This window comes from Crocodylus porosus, unplaced genomic scaffold (assembly GCF_001723895.1).
Source record: "Crocodylus porosus isolate Cpor-Errol unplaced genomic scaffold, CroPor_comp1, whole genome shotgun sequence".
Taxonomy (NCBI): domain Eukaryota; kingdom Metazoa; phylum Chordata; order Crocodylia; family Crocodylidae; genus Crocodylus; species Crocodylus porosus.
In genome coordinates, this window is record NW_017728932.1 from 1,587,615 (window position 1) to 1,605,505 (window position 17,891).

Here is a 17,891-nt window from a genome sequence, read left to right on the forward strand (position 1 = left end):
TGCAGGGCTGATCTGGTGGGGGCTCTGAGTTGAGATCTGAGCCTGTGAATGTACTGCAAAGTAAATAAGGAAAAGCAGAAATTGGGAACCTTTTACCTGTTTATGTAAGCACCAGCAATGTGCTTGGTGGCGTATAGTGCCAAGAGTGTTTGCTTCAGAGACCTTCTGTAATTTAGAAGTCTGGGGGCTGTGGAGAGGAAGGGCTTGGTTGTAAAACCACCAGGGTTGGCAAAAGGGTTGAAGCAGCACCCACAGTTGCATTTTACCTGTTGGTTCTGAACCTTACTAGCTTTGCCGCTGTCATAGCCTCTCGAATCATTCAGCACTGTGACCCTCTGACTTCAGACCTTCCCCCGTTTAACAGGGTTTCTCCCATTCCCTTGCTTCCAGCCCTGGAGTGGTCTCCTTAACTTTGCATATCTTGTCTTTGCTTCTCTCTGCAGGCCTGACAGATGCCATTGGAGAGGATGGTTTGAGGGCTGTCCAGTCAACCTCCCTGGCTCTTCTTGCTTTTAGCGTAAGACCTTGAACAATGGCAGCAGCACCGTCGGGACTCTCCGCTCCTGTGCCAGGGGGTGCCAGCCCTGGTGCCGTGGCAGTGTGGGAGTGGCAGGATGAATTTGGCAAGTGGAGACCATACCAAGGGAGCGTGTGCAGCTACATCGAACAGTCTTTCCAGGCCTCTCAGCAGAAGGGGAAGCGCTTGGGGCCAGGGCCTGCTAACAATAGCATCCCCTTGGGCCATGCAGATGCCATGTTGGCCCCGTACGTCATCGATATCTCAAGCCTGATGCAGTTCCGGCAGGACACGGGTAAAAGATCTCTTGCCTGGCTACATGCAAGTCCTGTCCTCTTAGGAAATCAATGAGTTCATTAGTGGGAGCCTGTGCTTACATGACTGTAGGGTCAGGATCTTGCAAAGGGCTCTCCTTTTCCTCCCTCACCCCACCCACACCCACACTCAAGAAGAACTGTATAAAAAGGACTCCTTTATGATTAAAATGCTGTGGTTTGAGTGCCCTGTTCCCTTGGACTGTAGCACCAGCTGTTTGGGCTTGGCTCTGCACCCCATGCAGGATTCTGTCCAACACCTGATCCCCAGAGTGATGTAGAAAGCTGCCTGCTTGCACTCATTCTCCTGGGGTTTTCCCTGTCTCCCAGGAGGCCAATAGGTTAGCCGTTGTGTGTAAGGTACAGGGTTAAGAGCCAGGAGGCCTGGGTTTTGTTCCCAGTTTCTGCCCCTGAGGTCACTCAACCCAGTGGTTTAACATCTGTTCAGTTGAGATAATTACCCTTAGACAATTTGGGTCCATTGTGTTTCCCTGCACCCTGAGAGCTGCTAAGTGTCTGCTTACCTCTGGAAAATTAGATCTTGTTCTGGACACCCACAATAAATTACTGCTTTTGGAAATGGGAGCCTTTCTGTGCCTCTGTTTCCACATCCATAGGATGGGGTAATGCCTTCCTCACAGCATGGGATGGAGCTTAATGCAGCACCTCAAATTTACTTTGAAGGCCCTGGAAAAGGACTCCTACTTTCTAATCTTTTTGACAACTGCATCTGATTGATCAGCTGTCTGATGGTTACAGACACCAGCACAGCCTGCACAGGAACAGGCCTGGGTCATAGTTATGCTTTATAACTCTAACATTAGTCACTGAGCTACGACTGGGCTGGGCCTAGCGAGGAAGTGTATCTAAGGAGGTGTCCTGAGTGAGGTCCTTCCTTAGCAGGTCATGTGGAGTGAGTGAGATCTGTAAGGCCCTAACTGGCTTGGTACCAAGCTTTCTTAGGCCACGGACATCCCTGTTTGGGTGATGCTCAGAATTCTCTGGCAGGGGTCACTGTGGCTGCTTCTTTCCATTGCTGTCTTAGTGGTGTAGTTATGAATTGAACCCAGGTACCCTGACTCAAACCTTGCTCTAACTGGTAGCCAGTTCTCTCCAAACCCACTCACACCCACCTATTTCTGACTGTAGTTACAGCCAGTGGGATTGAATTGCTACTGAGAATTTGTGCCAACATTGCAATGAGTCACTGTTCACAGCACTCAGCAGTGGGTCCAGTTCTTAATGTAGAGCAGCCTAATTTTGTGAGCAGCCTGGAGAAGGGGCATTGAACAGTTCTGTCCTTCAAGCCAACCTATAAACAGAATATTCTTCCTCAGCAGAAGGATGGTCTGACCCTGAATCATGAAAACACCTACTGGTGCCATCTGTTGTCTCGAATCTCTCAGATCCCTTTCACTTCAGTGGATTCCAAAGCACTCTGCAAACTATATTGTTGCAGCACCACTGAAATGTGTCTGCTTCCTGTGGGGTGGAGCCACTAGGGTAGGGGAGTGATGATGTTGGCCATGGTCCCTGGAGTTTTGTCACTGTGGGATGGTGTCTTTAATGTTGCAACAGCTAGTTCAGGGTAGAGAATTGTACCTGAAAGTCTCCCCAGCAGGATAAAATGTTTGTGAAGGGCTGATGTGCTAAATTTAAAAGGACCCTGCTGGGATTCCAACTGGGTACTGCCAGGGCTGGAGGTATCTGATATGTTACTTGCCCCACAAAGCTACATGCTCTGTTTTGCATTTTTCTGTGCTCTTTATGCTTTTACCTCTTATTTTCTCCTGTCCTTGTTTGAGTCAAAGCCCAGTTTCTGTGTGTGAGCCTCCTTGCCTCTCAACCTTTCTAAGTGATCAGGTGACCTTCAGACTGACCTTCAGAACGTGCTGGAGGTGAAAAACCCTCTGCTGGAAACTCTTCTAGGAAAAAAGTGGGCCATTGCCTTCCCATTAGCTGTGAGACCCAAAAGCAGGCTTTTCAAAGGAAACTAGGAGAATAACAGGAAGCCAGTGGTCATGGGCCCAGCATGTCCGCTCAAGTGTAGTGACAGCTGCAGAGGCGGATTCCACATGCTGGATTAGGAGCAAGTCACAGCTGCTAGCCGGGGCAGATTAGCTAGAAAGTAGTCATAAGCCGGCTTCAGGAGTTGGCGTGCAGGCAGCAGCAGCATTAGGGCAAGATAAGAAGGACTGCTGGAGGATTTCCACAATGCTGATGCCAAAAGCCACCTCTTCCCAGTGTTGGTTACAAGGGACTGCAGCTCTGTTCTTTGCAGGCTAGTTACCCTTTGCCCCATCACCTCATACTCTGTGTTCCTTATAGGCTGCTAGACCATTGGATTTGACTGCTAACCCCAGCTGAATCACAGCAGCCCTTCCCACCACTAGGACCTTATGGTGGACTGTTTTAGCTAACATGGTTGAAACTCTGTTAGGGATGGGCTTGCTCTGTCCTCCCTAAACCCTTGGTTTTTACCAGCCTCCAGGTTGTAATCCCATCTCTGGCTTCCTCCCCATACATTCCTTCACCTGTGTGCCATGCAGTAGATTCCCATATACTAGATGTTAATTTGCAGAGACCAGCTGGAAAGTTGTGGCTACAGCCTACTTTCAGCCGTGTGCTCTGATTTTTTTTTTTTTTTTTTTTCTTTTTTCCCAGCTGGTATCAGTCCTCTGAGCTCATTTACACTGCTTTATGCCACCTGAGAATCTGGCCCACAAGAATTCCTAAACCCCAGATTTGACTTAGCAGAGTCCAGCCTGGTTTTGGGTCCAGCACTGGAGAAGTTGCCGTAACTCCTCTGCTTTCAGTAGCTTTTAAGTAGCATTTCCCACATTTTCTGGTGCTGCTGAGAGTTTCAGCGCTCTCAGGATTGTCAAATAAACAGTGCTCCTTGAATATTTTTCCACTAAGGAGGTACTGCCTTTTGAAGCAGTATTTTACTATGCCATCAAAGCCATATATCTAGCATCTAAAATATGTGGTCCTGAGCACAGAGCTATGATCAGATGTGTTCCTGAGGTCCTATTTGTTGGGGACAGTGTTTTAAAGTATCTGGGAATCCCATTCCTCCCCCCCAGGTTAGTGAGGTTGGTGCTGGGCGGTGTCATTCAGGAGTTGGAGCACTAGAGAACCCTTAAGTTCTTTCTGGTCTAGTCCTGTTTTTGATTCACTGAAAAGTCTTGCTTTCATTGATTCATGTCTAAGTTTCCCCATCTGTAGAAGGGATAGAATACCTGTCTACTTTACTGGGGGTGGGGGTGGGGGAGGTAGGAGTCATGAGGTTTAATGGTTGAAAAGAACATAAATTCTTAAGAACGTAAGTCAGACAAATGGTCCATCTACCCCAGTAGCCTGTCTTCTCCAGGGGCAGAAGTGGATGCTATGTAGGGAGAGTATTGAACTGGGTAGCTCTAGTCACTCTAGCGTGATCTATCTCCAATGTAATACTTGCCTTGACATCCACCATTATTCATTTGGAGATGCCAAAGGAAACATCTCTGATTTCTTGAATGAAAGGGACTGTGGATCTGTGAGTGCCCTCCCCCCCCATTATTTGAAGTCAGGGCTTTGTGATATAACTATATATATATATATATATATATATATAGTTGTTTTAGCCTGGGGACTGAAGAAAGGATGTGCACTTGGACCCTGCCAATGTAAGCACTGTTTGTTAAATAGAGGAACTGACTTTTCCTGCCTCATTAAGGCTCTTTGTTTCTCAGAGCACCTCCAAATAACCATTTGAAATTGCCTGGACCTAGTTAGTTCAAGGTTGCTGTAGAAACTTTGAATTTGATGGCTCCTAGTCAATTTTACCAATGATGCAGTTACCAGTAAATAGAGTATCTCGGGTTACAAAGTATTGTAAACAGTGTGGCTGTGCTCTTGCCTAACACTTAGCTGATATGCAGATAGCTAGTGTTTGCTACAGTGTGAGGAGCAGGCAAGGACCTGGGGCCAGCATTTTGTAATGCAGCGAAGCCATGGTGCCTTTCTTCAGTATACATATAAGTGAAGTCTGCTGTATTTACACATGCAAACTTTAGCTTGAGTATTGTGGGCAATTTCATGTAAACCCTCTTATTCCCATTCTTTTAGCTCTTTTACCTGCAAGAGCTTCTCAGACTTTGTTCTAGCTTTGAAGAATAAATTGGATCGACTTGGTCTGGTTACCATGAGTCACCAGAACAGTTCTGCATTTCTGTGCAGGGTCTTGTTGGTATATTATAACCAAATAAGCACTATCCCAAAATCAACAAAGTACAGTAAAAAATAGGAAGATGCATCTTGCCCATGCAACTAAAAGTAATATTTTCAAAATCACCATATTCTGTCTTCAAAGTAGATACACAGGAGGAAACTGAGTGTTACTGGGACCTGAGTCTAAACAAGAAATTACAGCACTTGCACATACGTGGGGAGTCTGCTTCAACAACGCATCAGAGCAGACATGATTAATTGAGTCTGCTCGAGCACATAAATCGACGAGCATCGTGTGTATTAGTGGCACAGCGCACATCAGCACTGAGAAAATGGCGGTGGTGTGCTTTAAACTAAAACACGTTCAGTGTACTTTAGTTCAACGCACTGCCAGTATTTTCTCAGCACTGACGCATGCTGTACCACTAATACACCTGCTTCCAGCACTGTATCAGGAACATATGTAAAAATGCCCTCTATGTTACACGTAAACCATACTAAATCCATGGCTTGTTAAGCAAGGATTAAGTTAGAACATGCTGTGAACAGTGGCAAGTTAAGTGTTAATACCACTGGTGCTCAACCTTGTGGCTCCATGGGCCAGATGAGTGGTATGGGGCCTGTCTGCAGGCCAGATTTAGGCTTTGGGGCCTAGCATAACCCCATTCTGCCTCCTGCATGTTAAGATTGGTTTCCAGGGGCCCAGAGCCTCCCCCTAACAGCCCACCCACATGGGGAGCGAGCACTGAGGCCTGGTGCCACCTCCACTTGGCCCTGCATGCTGGGACTGGATGCTGGATCCAGTGCACAGGGCTTGGGGCTCCCCATGTGTCTGGAGATTTGGCACCACTCCCCATCTGCCAAATATCCAGACCATGGGGAGTCCCACAGGCCACTTGACACAGCATCACAGCCTGGATTTCCCACAGGCTAGAGGTTGAGCACCCCTGGTCAATACCATTTCTTCCCTGCGCAACTTTGATTTACCATTAAGAGGGGGTGATGGCTAGGATCCAGGATACCAATCTTAGGCTCTGTCCCTGGTCAGGGGTGGCAGGCAAGAGTTCAGAGTGGTGCTGGAGGACTACAAATTGCTTATTCTATCTCTGTGGAGCAGCCTGAAGTTGCCCTAACGTGAGCTAGGTAGCATTGCTAAGAGTTAACCTTCGTCTGAAGCAGCATAACTTGAGTTCTCAAGGACACTTAGTATGAGTCAATGAGCTTTAAAACATGGACCTTCACATATTAAGTGCCATTAGTATGGTTTAAGTATATGGTGTAATTTCATCCCAAGTTCCAGTGACTTTCATCATCTAAGTGCCTTAAGATGCATCTGGGCTGCATGGTAGTGTAGATACCTGACCTAGCTTAAATAAGTTTGTTTAGGCACCACTGGTAGCCTAGATACACCAGCATGATGCTCATTGTAGGCTAATTTATCTTGCTCCTCCTAAATACACTTGCTGGGTGTTAAGTATAATTAAATTTCATGCTCGACTCCATTAGCTGCAGGCAACGATATGATACTTCTGTGCAGATGGAGACTGCCGACATTTCTCTGACTGCTGCATAAACAAGTCTCAAGTCACCTTGGATAATGAAACTTGGGGTCCTGAGCTACCATGATGCTTTTAGAAGTGTTCCTATGTGCATGTTAGATTCTGTGAAAAGCCTTCTTCCTGGATCCTTTTTTGACACATTCCTGGTCTTCATCTGTTTGCATCCTCACACCCACTAGCATTAGAGATTTTCATGCCTTGATCTCCTAAAAGAGCTGGAGATTTTCCCAGGAGGAGAAGAAGCTGTTTGGTCTCTGGTGCTGGCAGACATTTTGTCGAGGTTTAATTTCTCCTGTTTGTTGGCTGCTTTCCCCTCATTAATGCCTAGAAAAAGGTAAAAGTAACAAAGAGGAATGTACTTCTCAGCTTAATTCTGTCTGTTCCCAGCTGCAGAGAGCAACCAGGAAGCAGAGCTTTTGGTACCTGAGCAGATTTCAGCTCTGAGCTCCCACTGCTGTTTTAAAATAGCCCTTTAGCCAGCAACTCTGGTTTTGTTCCTCTTCCCTTTGTATGAACAGCTGCTTTCTCTAGACTTTCCAAAGCTGCTTTCCCAGGTTGGCTTCTGCCTCTCCCTTTAACTCTCTATTGACAACATATAAAACTAAAAAAAACTGCTTTGCTGTGCTGAGCCAAGAGGTCATTTCAGTGCATGTCTCCATATAAATCAACTTTTAGAAGACCACATCTGATGCGCACAGCAAGTCTTGGGTGGCAGCCTTTTGTCAGTCAAAAAAAAGTCTCGTTGTCCTTCATCATGATTTTTGGTGGCGTGGTAGATTCAGTCTCCCAAGACGGCTCTAATAGGGTTTGGGTGCTTAATTCCCTTGGGTGCTTATGTCAAGTCTCTGTAGTTACTAAGTTGCCAAGTCTTCAAGTTTTCTTTACTTATCTTCTGGCTTTATCTGTGTTTTCTCCTAATACAGGGACGATGCGAGCAGTCCGTAGACACCTCTTTCCTCAGGACTCCGCTGCTGGGCAGGGGGTCATCTGGGAGTGGCAAAACGATGAGGGTGGCTGGTCGCCATATGAGATGAATGTCTGTGTGTTCCTGGAACAAGCCTATTCCAGTGGCCATCAACATGTGGACCTTGGGCCCCTAGGCTACAACTATGACATCAATTTAATATCCCAAGTCCAGACCAACAAGACCACCCTCTACCGCCGGAGCATCCAGAGGCGCTTGGACACTCCTTATCCAGTGACTGCTGCCACAGGACCTCTTCACACGAGCACGGCTTGCTCTTGCCAGCAGTGTTTGTTGAATAGTGGGACTGGCCCTATCACTACGCGGTATCGGCACTCCATAAACCTACCCAGCTCCTCAGGTGTACCTCAGGTTTCAAGTAGGACAACAGCAGTAAGTTCTTCCGGTCTTGGCTTCGTGCCCTATAACAAGCCAGCGTTGTCTGGATCGAGGTCAACCTCAAGACTGAACACACTTGGTGCATGGGCATTGCCTCAGCCTGCCAGCATGGGAGGCCCCAGCACAGGAGGCCCAAGCACAGGACAGCCCATATCAAATGGTGTCAGGTATGTCATCTAATTGAGTATAAAACACAGCAAGTGGTTTGATGGAACAGTAGCTAATGTCCTAGAACAAGGGGTCAGCAACGTTTTTGGGCAGTGTCAAAAACGTTCACAACTTCAACTTGTAAGGTGTTGGCATGCCAGGGGTGGATGGCAGGGGAGCCATGAGAGGCTTGATCTTTGTTGTGGCAGCGCAGCCTCGGCCCCTTCCCCACTGTGCACCCTGAGGTACATGTGCACCCACCACTACCAATGAGCCAGGCTGGGGCTCTGCAGACACCAGGGCAGCTGCTTGCAGCCTCCCGGCTCCCTGCCACAGCTGTCCTAGGCTTGGGCAGGCCCCTGCCACAGATCCTGGCTTGCTTGCAGCAGTCAATAGGGAGGGTGCAAGCAGCTGCACTGGGATTTGCAGAGCCCTGGCCTGTTCTGTTGCTAGTGAGCGTACGCTTGCCTCAAGGTGGATGGTGGGGAAGGGACCAGTACTGCACTTCCACAACAAGGATTGGGTCCCTAGCAGCTTGCAAGCCAAGCAAAATGCCTACATGTGCCACACTTTGGCACCCATGCCAGGGATTGCTTACCTCTGTCCTAGAATGCATTCACCACCTAGTGGGCATTTGAGTCGAGATCAGTGATTCACAGCTGGGATGTTACCACACCCTTGTGTGTCATGAGATCTTTTTAAGGGTGCCACTCAGAGTTAGCACTGTTAGGTGTACAAACACCAAAACATTATTCATAGATTGTTAGGGGCTGGAAGGGACCTTACAGATCATTGGGTCCAGCCCCACTGCTGTAGGCAGGAAGATAACTGGGATCAAGTGATCCCAGCAAGTTGACTGTCCAGTCTTCTCTTGAAAACCTCCAGGGTAGGTGACTGCACCACCTGTGGATGGAGTTTATTCCCCAGTCTGGACACCCTGACTGTGAAGGAGTTTTTCCTGGTATTAAGCCTGAAGCAGCCTTCCAGGAGTTTGTATCCGTTGGCCCTGGTCTTCCCCAGGGGTGCTCAGTTGTTCACTGAGCTCCTGATGCACCCCTCTGATATACTGGTAAGCTGCTATCAAGTCCCCTTTCAACCTTCACTTCTTTAGGCTAAAGCGGCCCAGTCCCTCAGCCTTTCCTCGTATGGCTTGTCTTGCAAGTCCCTGATCATACGGGTGGCTCTTTTCTGGACCCTGTCAAGTTTTTCCATGTCCTTATTGAAGTGCGGTGCCCAGAACTAGACACAGTACTCCAACTGCAGTCTCACCAGTGCTGAGTATGGCAGGAGTATCACTTCCTTAGTTTTACACAAGATGCATTGTTTGATGCATGCCAGCGTGTTATTTGCCCTGCTAGCCACCGCATCGGACTGACGGCTCATATTCATGCAATTGTTGATCATTACCCCTGGGTCCCTTTCGGCCGTGGTGCGAGTCAAGCTGTCCCCACCGAGCCTGTATGTGTGTTGAGTGTTGTTTGCGCTCAGATGGAGCACCTTACACTTCATCTGGTTCCAGTCTGCTCAAGTCTGTAGCCTGTCCAGGTCCGTCTGTATCTGCAACCTATCTTCTGGCGTGACCACGCCGCCCCATAACTTGGTGTCATCCATGAACTTGGCCAGCAAGCTTTTCACTCCCCCATCCAAATCATTGATAAAGATGTTGAAAAGCACCAGTCTAAGCATGGATCCCTGAGGGACACCACTGGCCACTTCGCACCAGGATGACACAGATCCATTCATGAGAACTCCAGAGGGTGCTTATATATGTGCTCTGGGCGTGGGGGATGGAGTGCTTTAATAAAAGCAGCTCCTGCTGCCATTTTTCAACATGGGGACACTGATACATGTATGCTGGAATCTGCTGGAGCGATTAATGGAGTCTCTTCCAACACGCTGTAATTACAGTGTGTCAGAGCTGCCTTGCGTCAGAGACTTCAAATAAGATTCCATAGTGTCACAGACATTCTGCTTTATTTGTGGTCTTTCTGAGTTCTTTACGACAAGAATTGCGTCTTAGTTTTCACTCCTTTTTTTTTTTTTGGTAAAAAAAAAAAAAAAAAAAAAGAGCTGGCATTCACCAGGGGAGGGGGATGAAGCCAGTGGGACAGATAGTCAGAACCAGGGTCTGATACAGTGGAGGGAAGGGGGAGCATAGGCTTATACCTTCTTTGGTGATAGATAAAGCAGTCTTGGAAGATGCTGCTCCTCTCTCTGGACCTTTCCCTTGTTTTTTCACATTAGAAAGCCAGGTTTTGTGTACTTGGAAATCTCTAAGATCCTCTGGCCTGGAGAACCTAGTAGAGTTCAGATGCTGCTGCGGAATCTAGGAAGTGAAAAGTGGGTGCTGGAAGAAGAGGAAGCTTTTATTCAGGTGGTAGAAACATTAACGTTTGTTAACACCCATTCAACTCAAACGATTAATAAACAGTTAATCATAAAGAAGTTTGTGCAGAAAAAACTACACTCCTTCAGTTAAGGTCTGAGAGAGCTGCATCTGGGACTGCAGTGAATCCTCCAGCAAAACCAGGGAAGCCATTTTGATAGTTTTGAGTAAAAGAAGAACAAACAACATTTTTATTAATAGAAAGACCCTCTACAAATCTTTACTCCAGCCAAAACGATTTTAAAAAAGCACAAATCCAGTTGTATCTTCATGTGCTTTTAAAGGCACTGAACCAGTTATGTATGTATTATATCTGGAGTCAGTGATGTGACACTTGTGCTGAATTTATCTAGCTCAGTGAGAGGGGGATGGGGGCAATGCAGAGTGAGTTCATGTTGGACAAGCATGGAGCTGATTTATTTTACTTATGCTCTGATGCCACAAGCATTATTTATGATAGAGCCAGACTAGACACGCAGCAGAGCCACAATTGATTCCATTCCAGATAGAATCTCCCTTTGCAAAAGTTTTCTATTTTGGGCTTGCTTTTTCTGAGCCTTTTTTCTGAAGTCATTTTATGGCTTGGACTTTGGGATGGGGTCAGGCTGCTTGAGAGGGTGTGGTGTGTATGGAAGGCTTGCTCTGCAGTTGATCATATGTCCCGAACTAGAATTTGACCCCGCTTGATCCTTCTGGCCTGTGATTGGCTAAAATCCTCCTTATTGTGGGTTCCCAGCCAGCTGCTGGGGGGCGTTTGCAGCTGGCTGGGTACTCCGGCCAGTAGCGGGGAAGCTGAAACCCCCCTGCTCTTGACCAGCTGCAACCTCCCCCCCCCCGCCCCATGGGATGCGCCATTTCCCCACCAGTCTGCGTTCACCAACCATACCTACTACCTTCAGTGACTCAGTGGGTTGTGTTTATATCCCCTTTCCCTGACCTACTAACACTTTAGACGGGGGTAGGCAACGTTTTTTGGCCGGAGTGCTGAAAAAACCACATTGTCTACCTTGGAAGGTGCCACAGTGCCAACATGTGGGAGCCCGGAGCAGCTGTTTGCAGCCTCCCAGCTGCAGCCGGCCCGTAGAGCAGCCTGGGCTCTGTGGCTGGCAGCAGCTGCTTAGAGCCTGAGCTGGTAGTGGTGTGCCAAGCAAAATGGCCTTGTGTGCCATGCTCGGCACGCGTGCCAGGGGTTGCTGACCCCTGATTTAGAAGGTGCCAGGCCAACACTGTGGCTTTTGGCCCTGTTCTCAGTATCAGTAACCTTCTTGCTTCTTTTCTGCTCTATTACTTTACTTTATAAAAGCTTTGTGCCATAGCCCATTTTTTGCTCCCTCACAGGAGCACCCATGTCAGCATGACTGGGTGGGTTCTGCAAATGGAAGAAACTGCCTTCCTCCCCTCTCTCCAAACACATTCAGACATCCTTGGCAGCTTTTCCTTTGTAGGTAATCGCAATATGAGCTGCTGGTTCATGGTGTTCCTTGTAAAGGGCCTTTCACACACAAGTTTTGCGAACAGGGAAGAACTAAGGCTTCCCATTGCTCTCAGAAGAATGTATTAGCTTCCTTTTACTGATGAGGGAAAGGGAGACATGCAAAGATTGCAATGAGCCCCAGGTCACACAGTCATTTTTGACCATTAGAAGTAGCATTGAGACCTTGTGATTCCTGTGGGCTGCTTCATTAAGTGGTAACTGTTCAAGTCCTAATGCTATATGAGATTTCCTGCCCTCTGCTCTTCAACTGATAAGACTTCCACCCATTCCCATGCCAGTAATGAAAGAAATGAGACATTTTTGAAAGCTGGAGTGATCTCTAACTCTGTTTCTTAAGAAGTCCCTGATGGACAGTTAGATTGTATTGGAAGAAAGCCTCCCCCACTGCTTTGTGCTTGCTGCATTGAGTAGCAAAAACTAGTCAGCCGCTGAATAGGGTTTCCCTAAAGTCTCTGAATCAGATCAAGTGATTGGATGGGATGCTGCCATCTTGGCAGTCTTGGACATGCAGAGCTGGAGGAAACCTCCTGGTTCATTTAGTCCAGCTCCATGCTGTAAAGGTGGCAATGCTGGAATATCCTATTCATAAAGTGATCTAGGTCCACATTAGATCATCTTAAGTGGTTTGTCTCCACTGCTAATCCCAGTAGAAGGGTTGTTTCAGAGCCTTACTGCTCTGGTACAAAACCTGCTCCTGTCCTACCTATGTTTGTTCATGACTTGTTTGTACCCATTTTTCTTGCTCCAACTTTGTCCTTTAGCTTAAATAACTCTTTCCTCTCCCTGTACTTGGAGCAATGCCCTCTCTGCCTCCAGTGCGCTAAGCCAAACAAGTCCAGCTCTGCTTGTCTCCTCTTGTGGACCCAAGAGCTTTCGGGGCCTTTCAGGAAAAACATGAGGCAATTGGACCAAGCTACCGTCATCTTGGGAACGCTCTGATTTTACAACACTTCTCAGGGGAGGTGAATTTTCTCTGTCCTGCTCTAGGTGTTGTGCTGGGAGGTCCAGTGAGATAAGCTTTGATTTTCTCAGCAGGGAGACGATAGCTCAGGAGGGATTGCAACATAACAGCAGCCATTTCAGAAATTGGTTCCAAAGCTTGCTTTAAGCATGGGTTGGGGAGAATCTGGAGTTTTCCATATGTTTGTTGCTTGGAAATGGATGTTTGTAAAGTAAAGTAGTGGAATTAATCACTTGTGGAATCAATGTGATCTACTGCAGACAGTCTCAATTACTTTGTCAGTCAATTCCTATTAAGCCTCTACTCTGGTATTGCTTGCCTTTACGTGAAATAAAAGGGAAGACACTTGCTAAGCCTGGTCAGTGCATTTCAGATGCTCAAAATGTTCATTTCCATCAGCTGCGGGCTGTCACAGTGCCAGAACAGGTGCAGCCACAGCTCAGGGCAGCTCCAGTCTTTCACACTTCAGGTAGTCTGTAAAGCAGTTCCTCAAGCGTGGGAGGTCAGGAGACACTTTGACTCTTCCCATCTCTGCCCCTGAGTTCCAGCATTACCTTCGGTAGGTCACTCTTGCCTCAGTTTCTCCACAGCAAAACTCATTATCGACATACCTGTGCAAAATACTTTGAGACCTAGAGGTGAAAAATGCTCACATGAGAGCTGAATAGTTTTTACAGTCATATGTTAAAGAAATTGCCAAAACTGGGACGGGTAGAAATGCTAGTTTTTGCCTTGCTTTTAGTGACCATTCACTGCTGTGGATTTGAATCTTCTCTTGCAGTATAGGGAAAGATCTTTGGCTTTAGGGTCCATATTTTACCTGTGGGCCCAGCTGTGAAAAGTGTTACTCACATCAATAACTATTGCTCACGTGAGCAGCCCCTTTGAAACAAAGGACTTCACCAAGTCAGGTTTTGCATGATTGGCACGTTTGTAAAGGGCTGCGTGCGTTTTTAGAGCTCTGTAAATATTTCCTCCCTATAACCAACCATCATATGCATGAGTGTATGAAGAGCAGCTTGACTAGGGGTGCACTGATGGCCAATTTCTAAGGAGCCATTTTGGTCTATGCCGATTCAATTCCAATATGCAGCCGGGCAGCTTGTAAGCCAGCGTCTGGCTGGTAAGTCTGGTATGGGGGGAGGAAAGGGGCATGGGAGTTGAAGGGGGCAGATTGAGGCCCCCTCAGGGAGGGAGTAGGGCAGGGACAGGCGTTGCACAGCCAGGGCGGGGCACAGGATGGAGCCATGAGCAGCTCATCCAAGGTGGGGGTGGGGGCGGCTCTCGCCCTGCATGCGCCATGGGGGGGCATGTGCCCCTGGATCTGCGTGCAGCACGAGGGCAGCTGCTGCTGTGGGCTGGGGCTGCTCTGGGCTCTTTCCAGCAGGGGCTTGGGCTGGGGCTGCGCTTGGGGCGGGCAGCAGTGGCTCTGGGAGGGGGGCTACGTGGGGGGCTGCAGCCACCCCAAAATTTGCCCCCCAACTCCCCCTTCCAGCACCACCTGCCCCGAGCGCAGCCCCGCCCTGGAAGAGCCCAGCAAAGCCCCGGTCCCAGCCTGTGGCAGCAGCCTGCCCCACCCCGCCCTCTCTGCAGATCTGGGGGCACATGCCCTCCTGGAGTGCGCGCAGTGGTGGGAGCTGCGTCCCTCACCCCGCACCCTTTGGATGAGCCGCTTGCGGCTCCATCCCATGTCCCAGCTGAGTAGCACCTGCCCCACCCCACTCCTTCCCTCACCGTAGGGGGCCTTGAACTGCACCCCCTCCATGCCCCTTCCCTCCCTCACCACAGACTTATCAGCCAGATGCTGTCCAAGCCACCAGGCTGTGCTCCTGGCTGTGTACGTGCTGCAGCTGTGCATATACACAGGGCCTTTATCGGCTACATTATCAGCCACATCGGGGAAAAAAAGCTGACTTCCAGTATTGTCAATTTTCCCTATATCGGTGCCGATCCTGTATGGGACCGATGTATCGGTGTACCTCTGCTTGACTGGGCTAGTTTAATTGTCCAAGCTGAGTCAGATGCAAAAAAACTCTCAAAAGTATATGAGAGCTAATAAAGAATTGATAGGGGATTTAAAGTTTTTTGTAAATAATGAAGAACGATAGCAAGGTGGGCAAGAGATGTGAGGGTCTAGTAGATTATTCTGAACCCAGTTTTTTTTCCTTTAGGCCCCTGGTGAATGTGCAAGTGAAGATGCAGTGGGATCTGATATGGGATCCCCACAATCACTTTTTAATCAGAATTTGGGATATTTTATCAGAGAATTAGGGATTTTTAAACCTAGAAAATCCAGATCCCTGATGATGATAACCCAGAGAGAGGGACTTGGAGAGTTTGCATTTCAAGTGGTTGATTGCATTTTTATTTTAGTTTTAGACTGGAGTGGCTGTAGGGGCAGAGGAGACCACAGGCAGGGTACGGGACAGGCACCCAAACTGAGGCCTGGAGAGCCAGGCCCCAAATTAGTGGACCTGAATTTGAGGGGTTTCTGCTAGAGAAAAAGGGATCAAAGCCAAAAAGGTAGAAGCCCAAACAAGTGTTGGGGTGTGAGGTGCCCAGTATTGATTCTGTGTAGAGAAAGAGAAAGCGTGCAAGGAGAGTCTCTACAAAGAGGCAGGCAGGGGACCATGAGGAGGCACGGGTGTGGTGAGGGGGCCAGCAAGGATGGCAGTAATAGTCCTAAGGTGCCCAGGACAGCCCTATCCCTGTCTCAACAGCAGCCGCCCTCTAAATACACACCAGGTCCCATCAAATAGTGGCAGGAGAGAAGTAGGAGATGGGGTAGACTGGGTAGTACCTACAAGAGCTGGGAACAAAAATCTAGACCTGTCACATTCCTATAGACAGGTCTGGGAGAGAGCACAGTCCGCTCTGCACTACACATTTTTCCAGTAAAGCTTTGTCCACTGGGGTTTGAAAAAGGTCACACCCCTTGCCAATGGAACTAGGCTGGCAAAATCCCAGTGTGGATACCCACAGAAGAAGAGGCCTTCCGCTGTTTTAGGTCATGTCCTTCAGGGATGTGGTGCAACTCTGTCAGCACAAAAACTGTTTCTGCTGCCATACGTCTCCTGTGTGGTGCTCTGTTGACACATTTGTTCCAGCCTAGCAATAGTGGCAGAAGCTCTGTAATGCACCCATGTTTTATGTGTATGCATATATGTAGGTCCAAATATGGTCAGGAAGAGGGTGTTAAAGCTAAGGACAAAGCCCAAACACCTTGTCTTTGGGAGGAAGGATTAGTACATTGCTGTTAGTGTGCCTGATGCCTTGTTTGTACCCTCCAAAGAATGGTTATTCCTTCAGATGTAGGTTCAAAGCAGAAGTGGCCTTCAGTAGCAGCAAGTTGGAACACAGTGTGCGAAAGGGACTTTTTAACACAAGCAAACAGCCCCATGTGGTTGTCCCTTTACTTTCTACCTACTGGATTAGAGTTGGAAATGGTGCTGGCCCAGCATAATGGCATCTGTCCAGAGTTACATTCTCAGGCCTGTGAAATACCATATTCCAACAGAAAATCTTCTAATAACCGTGAATTAGAAGAAACCTGAGCAGCTGCCTCTAGCAGTGTGTTTCATTTGGCTTCTAGCCGGGACATTCCTGGGTTACTTTATACACTCAGTTCTCCCATAGTAAGTGTTCTCCCTCTCTCCCTCCATATAATGCTTGTTTTTCTTCCATTACTGTCAGTGTGGGTCTTCTCTTTTCCAGTTGGCAAGTTCCAAAGAACACTCAAAGTGTTTTGGCTGATTTTGTCTGCAAAAATGAGAGACTTGTTACCCTGGGAAGTGTCAGGTGTCTGTGGGATCTTCCGATACACAGCTCTGCTGATGCTTCTAAGATGTGACGCACGACGTGTTTGCTATAACTTGGTTTTATGACATTGACTCACCTTTACAAGAGATTTGGCTCTTCAGAGTGAGAGCCAAAGTTTGTTTTTTCACCTCGGTATTTCCAGTTCTGTACCAGGAGTTCAAGTCCGATTGCCAACTCCAGCAATGAGCCTAGCTGCAATTTCAGGGGAAGGTGCCATTTCCTATTAGGAAGGGAAAGAAATATTACTGCTAGAAAGGAGCTGCACCTGCAAATCCTTACTTGGTTGTAAAGGTTGTGGCTGGTGTTGGCTTATGACTAGGGCTCCTAGCTGTATACCTCACCATAAGGGATAGTGCTGCAGAACATCTATATCTTGCAGGCATAGACAGAAATAAAGTCCGTTTCACACCTGAAACATATTTGGGTTTGAAACGCTGTTATAACATATTTGTTTTTCTCTATACAGCAAGAATAAGCCTTTGTTACCTTTGAGATATGGGACTTTGTAGGGCATGTGAAGTCTAATATTAGTTAGCAGTATTGGGAGAAGCTGGCATTAAGCAGTGAAATAGATTAGTTTCACTGGAGGTTGGAAGATGGCATTTTTCTTTCATATGGGAGGTGCAGCTCCCACAAAGTCCCTCAAGTTATGGATTGACTCAGAGTAATCAGAGAAGAGCTCCTGGAGTGATTTTAGTTACTGTCTGAAGATAACAGCACAAGTGGGAAAGGGTGGATTTCAAAGTGATGAGAGCTGCAGAACGGTACCATTCTCTGCATCACTTGGGCTAATTCCAGAGAGGAATGAATTGCTAACACTTAGAAGCATCCTGCATGTAATAAAAACCAACAGCGTAGAGGCAGCTGCTTTCTTAATGTGTAATGCAGCCTGGGCCAAATGAATCCCTGGAGTAACTCATCACTGGGAGGGCAGACTTCAACGAGCTAAGGAGGATAGTTGGAGAAGCGCTGAGGTCCCGGAGGGGAGGGGAGGGGAGCCTGGTGTCCAAGGAGAGTGGTTGCTCCTTAAGGAGACAATCCTCCAAGCCCAAAGGAAGGTAATCCCAACGAGGATCAAAGGGAGCAGGAGAGCACACAAGCCTCCGTGGCTCACCAAA

The 17,891-nt window shown here is 47.8% G+C and overlaps 1 protein-coding gene across 11 annotated transcripts in view; it reads left to right on the plus strand.

Moving 5' to 3' along the window:
- The first annotated feature begins 422 nt into the window (after positions 1-422).
- Positions 423-17,891, plus strand: part of DTX2 (deltex E3 ubiquitin ligase 2) — a 60,522-nt gene continuing 43,053 nt past the window's right edge. For all 11 annotated transcript variants that reach the window (XM_019545395.1, XM_019545396.1, XM_019545397.1 and 8 more), the window contains exons 1-2: positions 423-812; positions 7,526-8,132. In XM_019545395.1, coding sequence (XP_019400940.1) covers positions 533-812; positions 7,526-8,132 — 887 coding nt within the window. In that variant the 5' untranslated portion in view covers positions 423-532. The remainder of the gene's footprint in view (positions 813-7,525; positions 8,133-17,891) is intronic.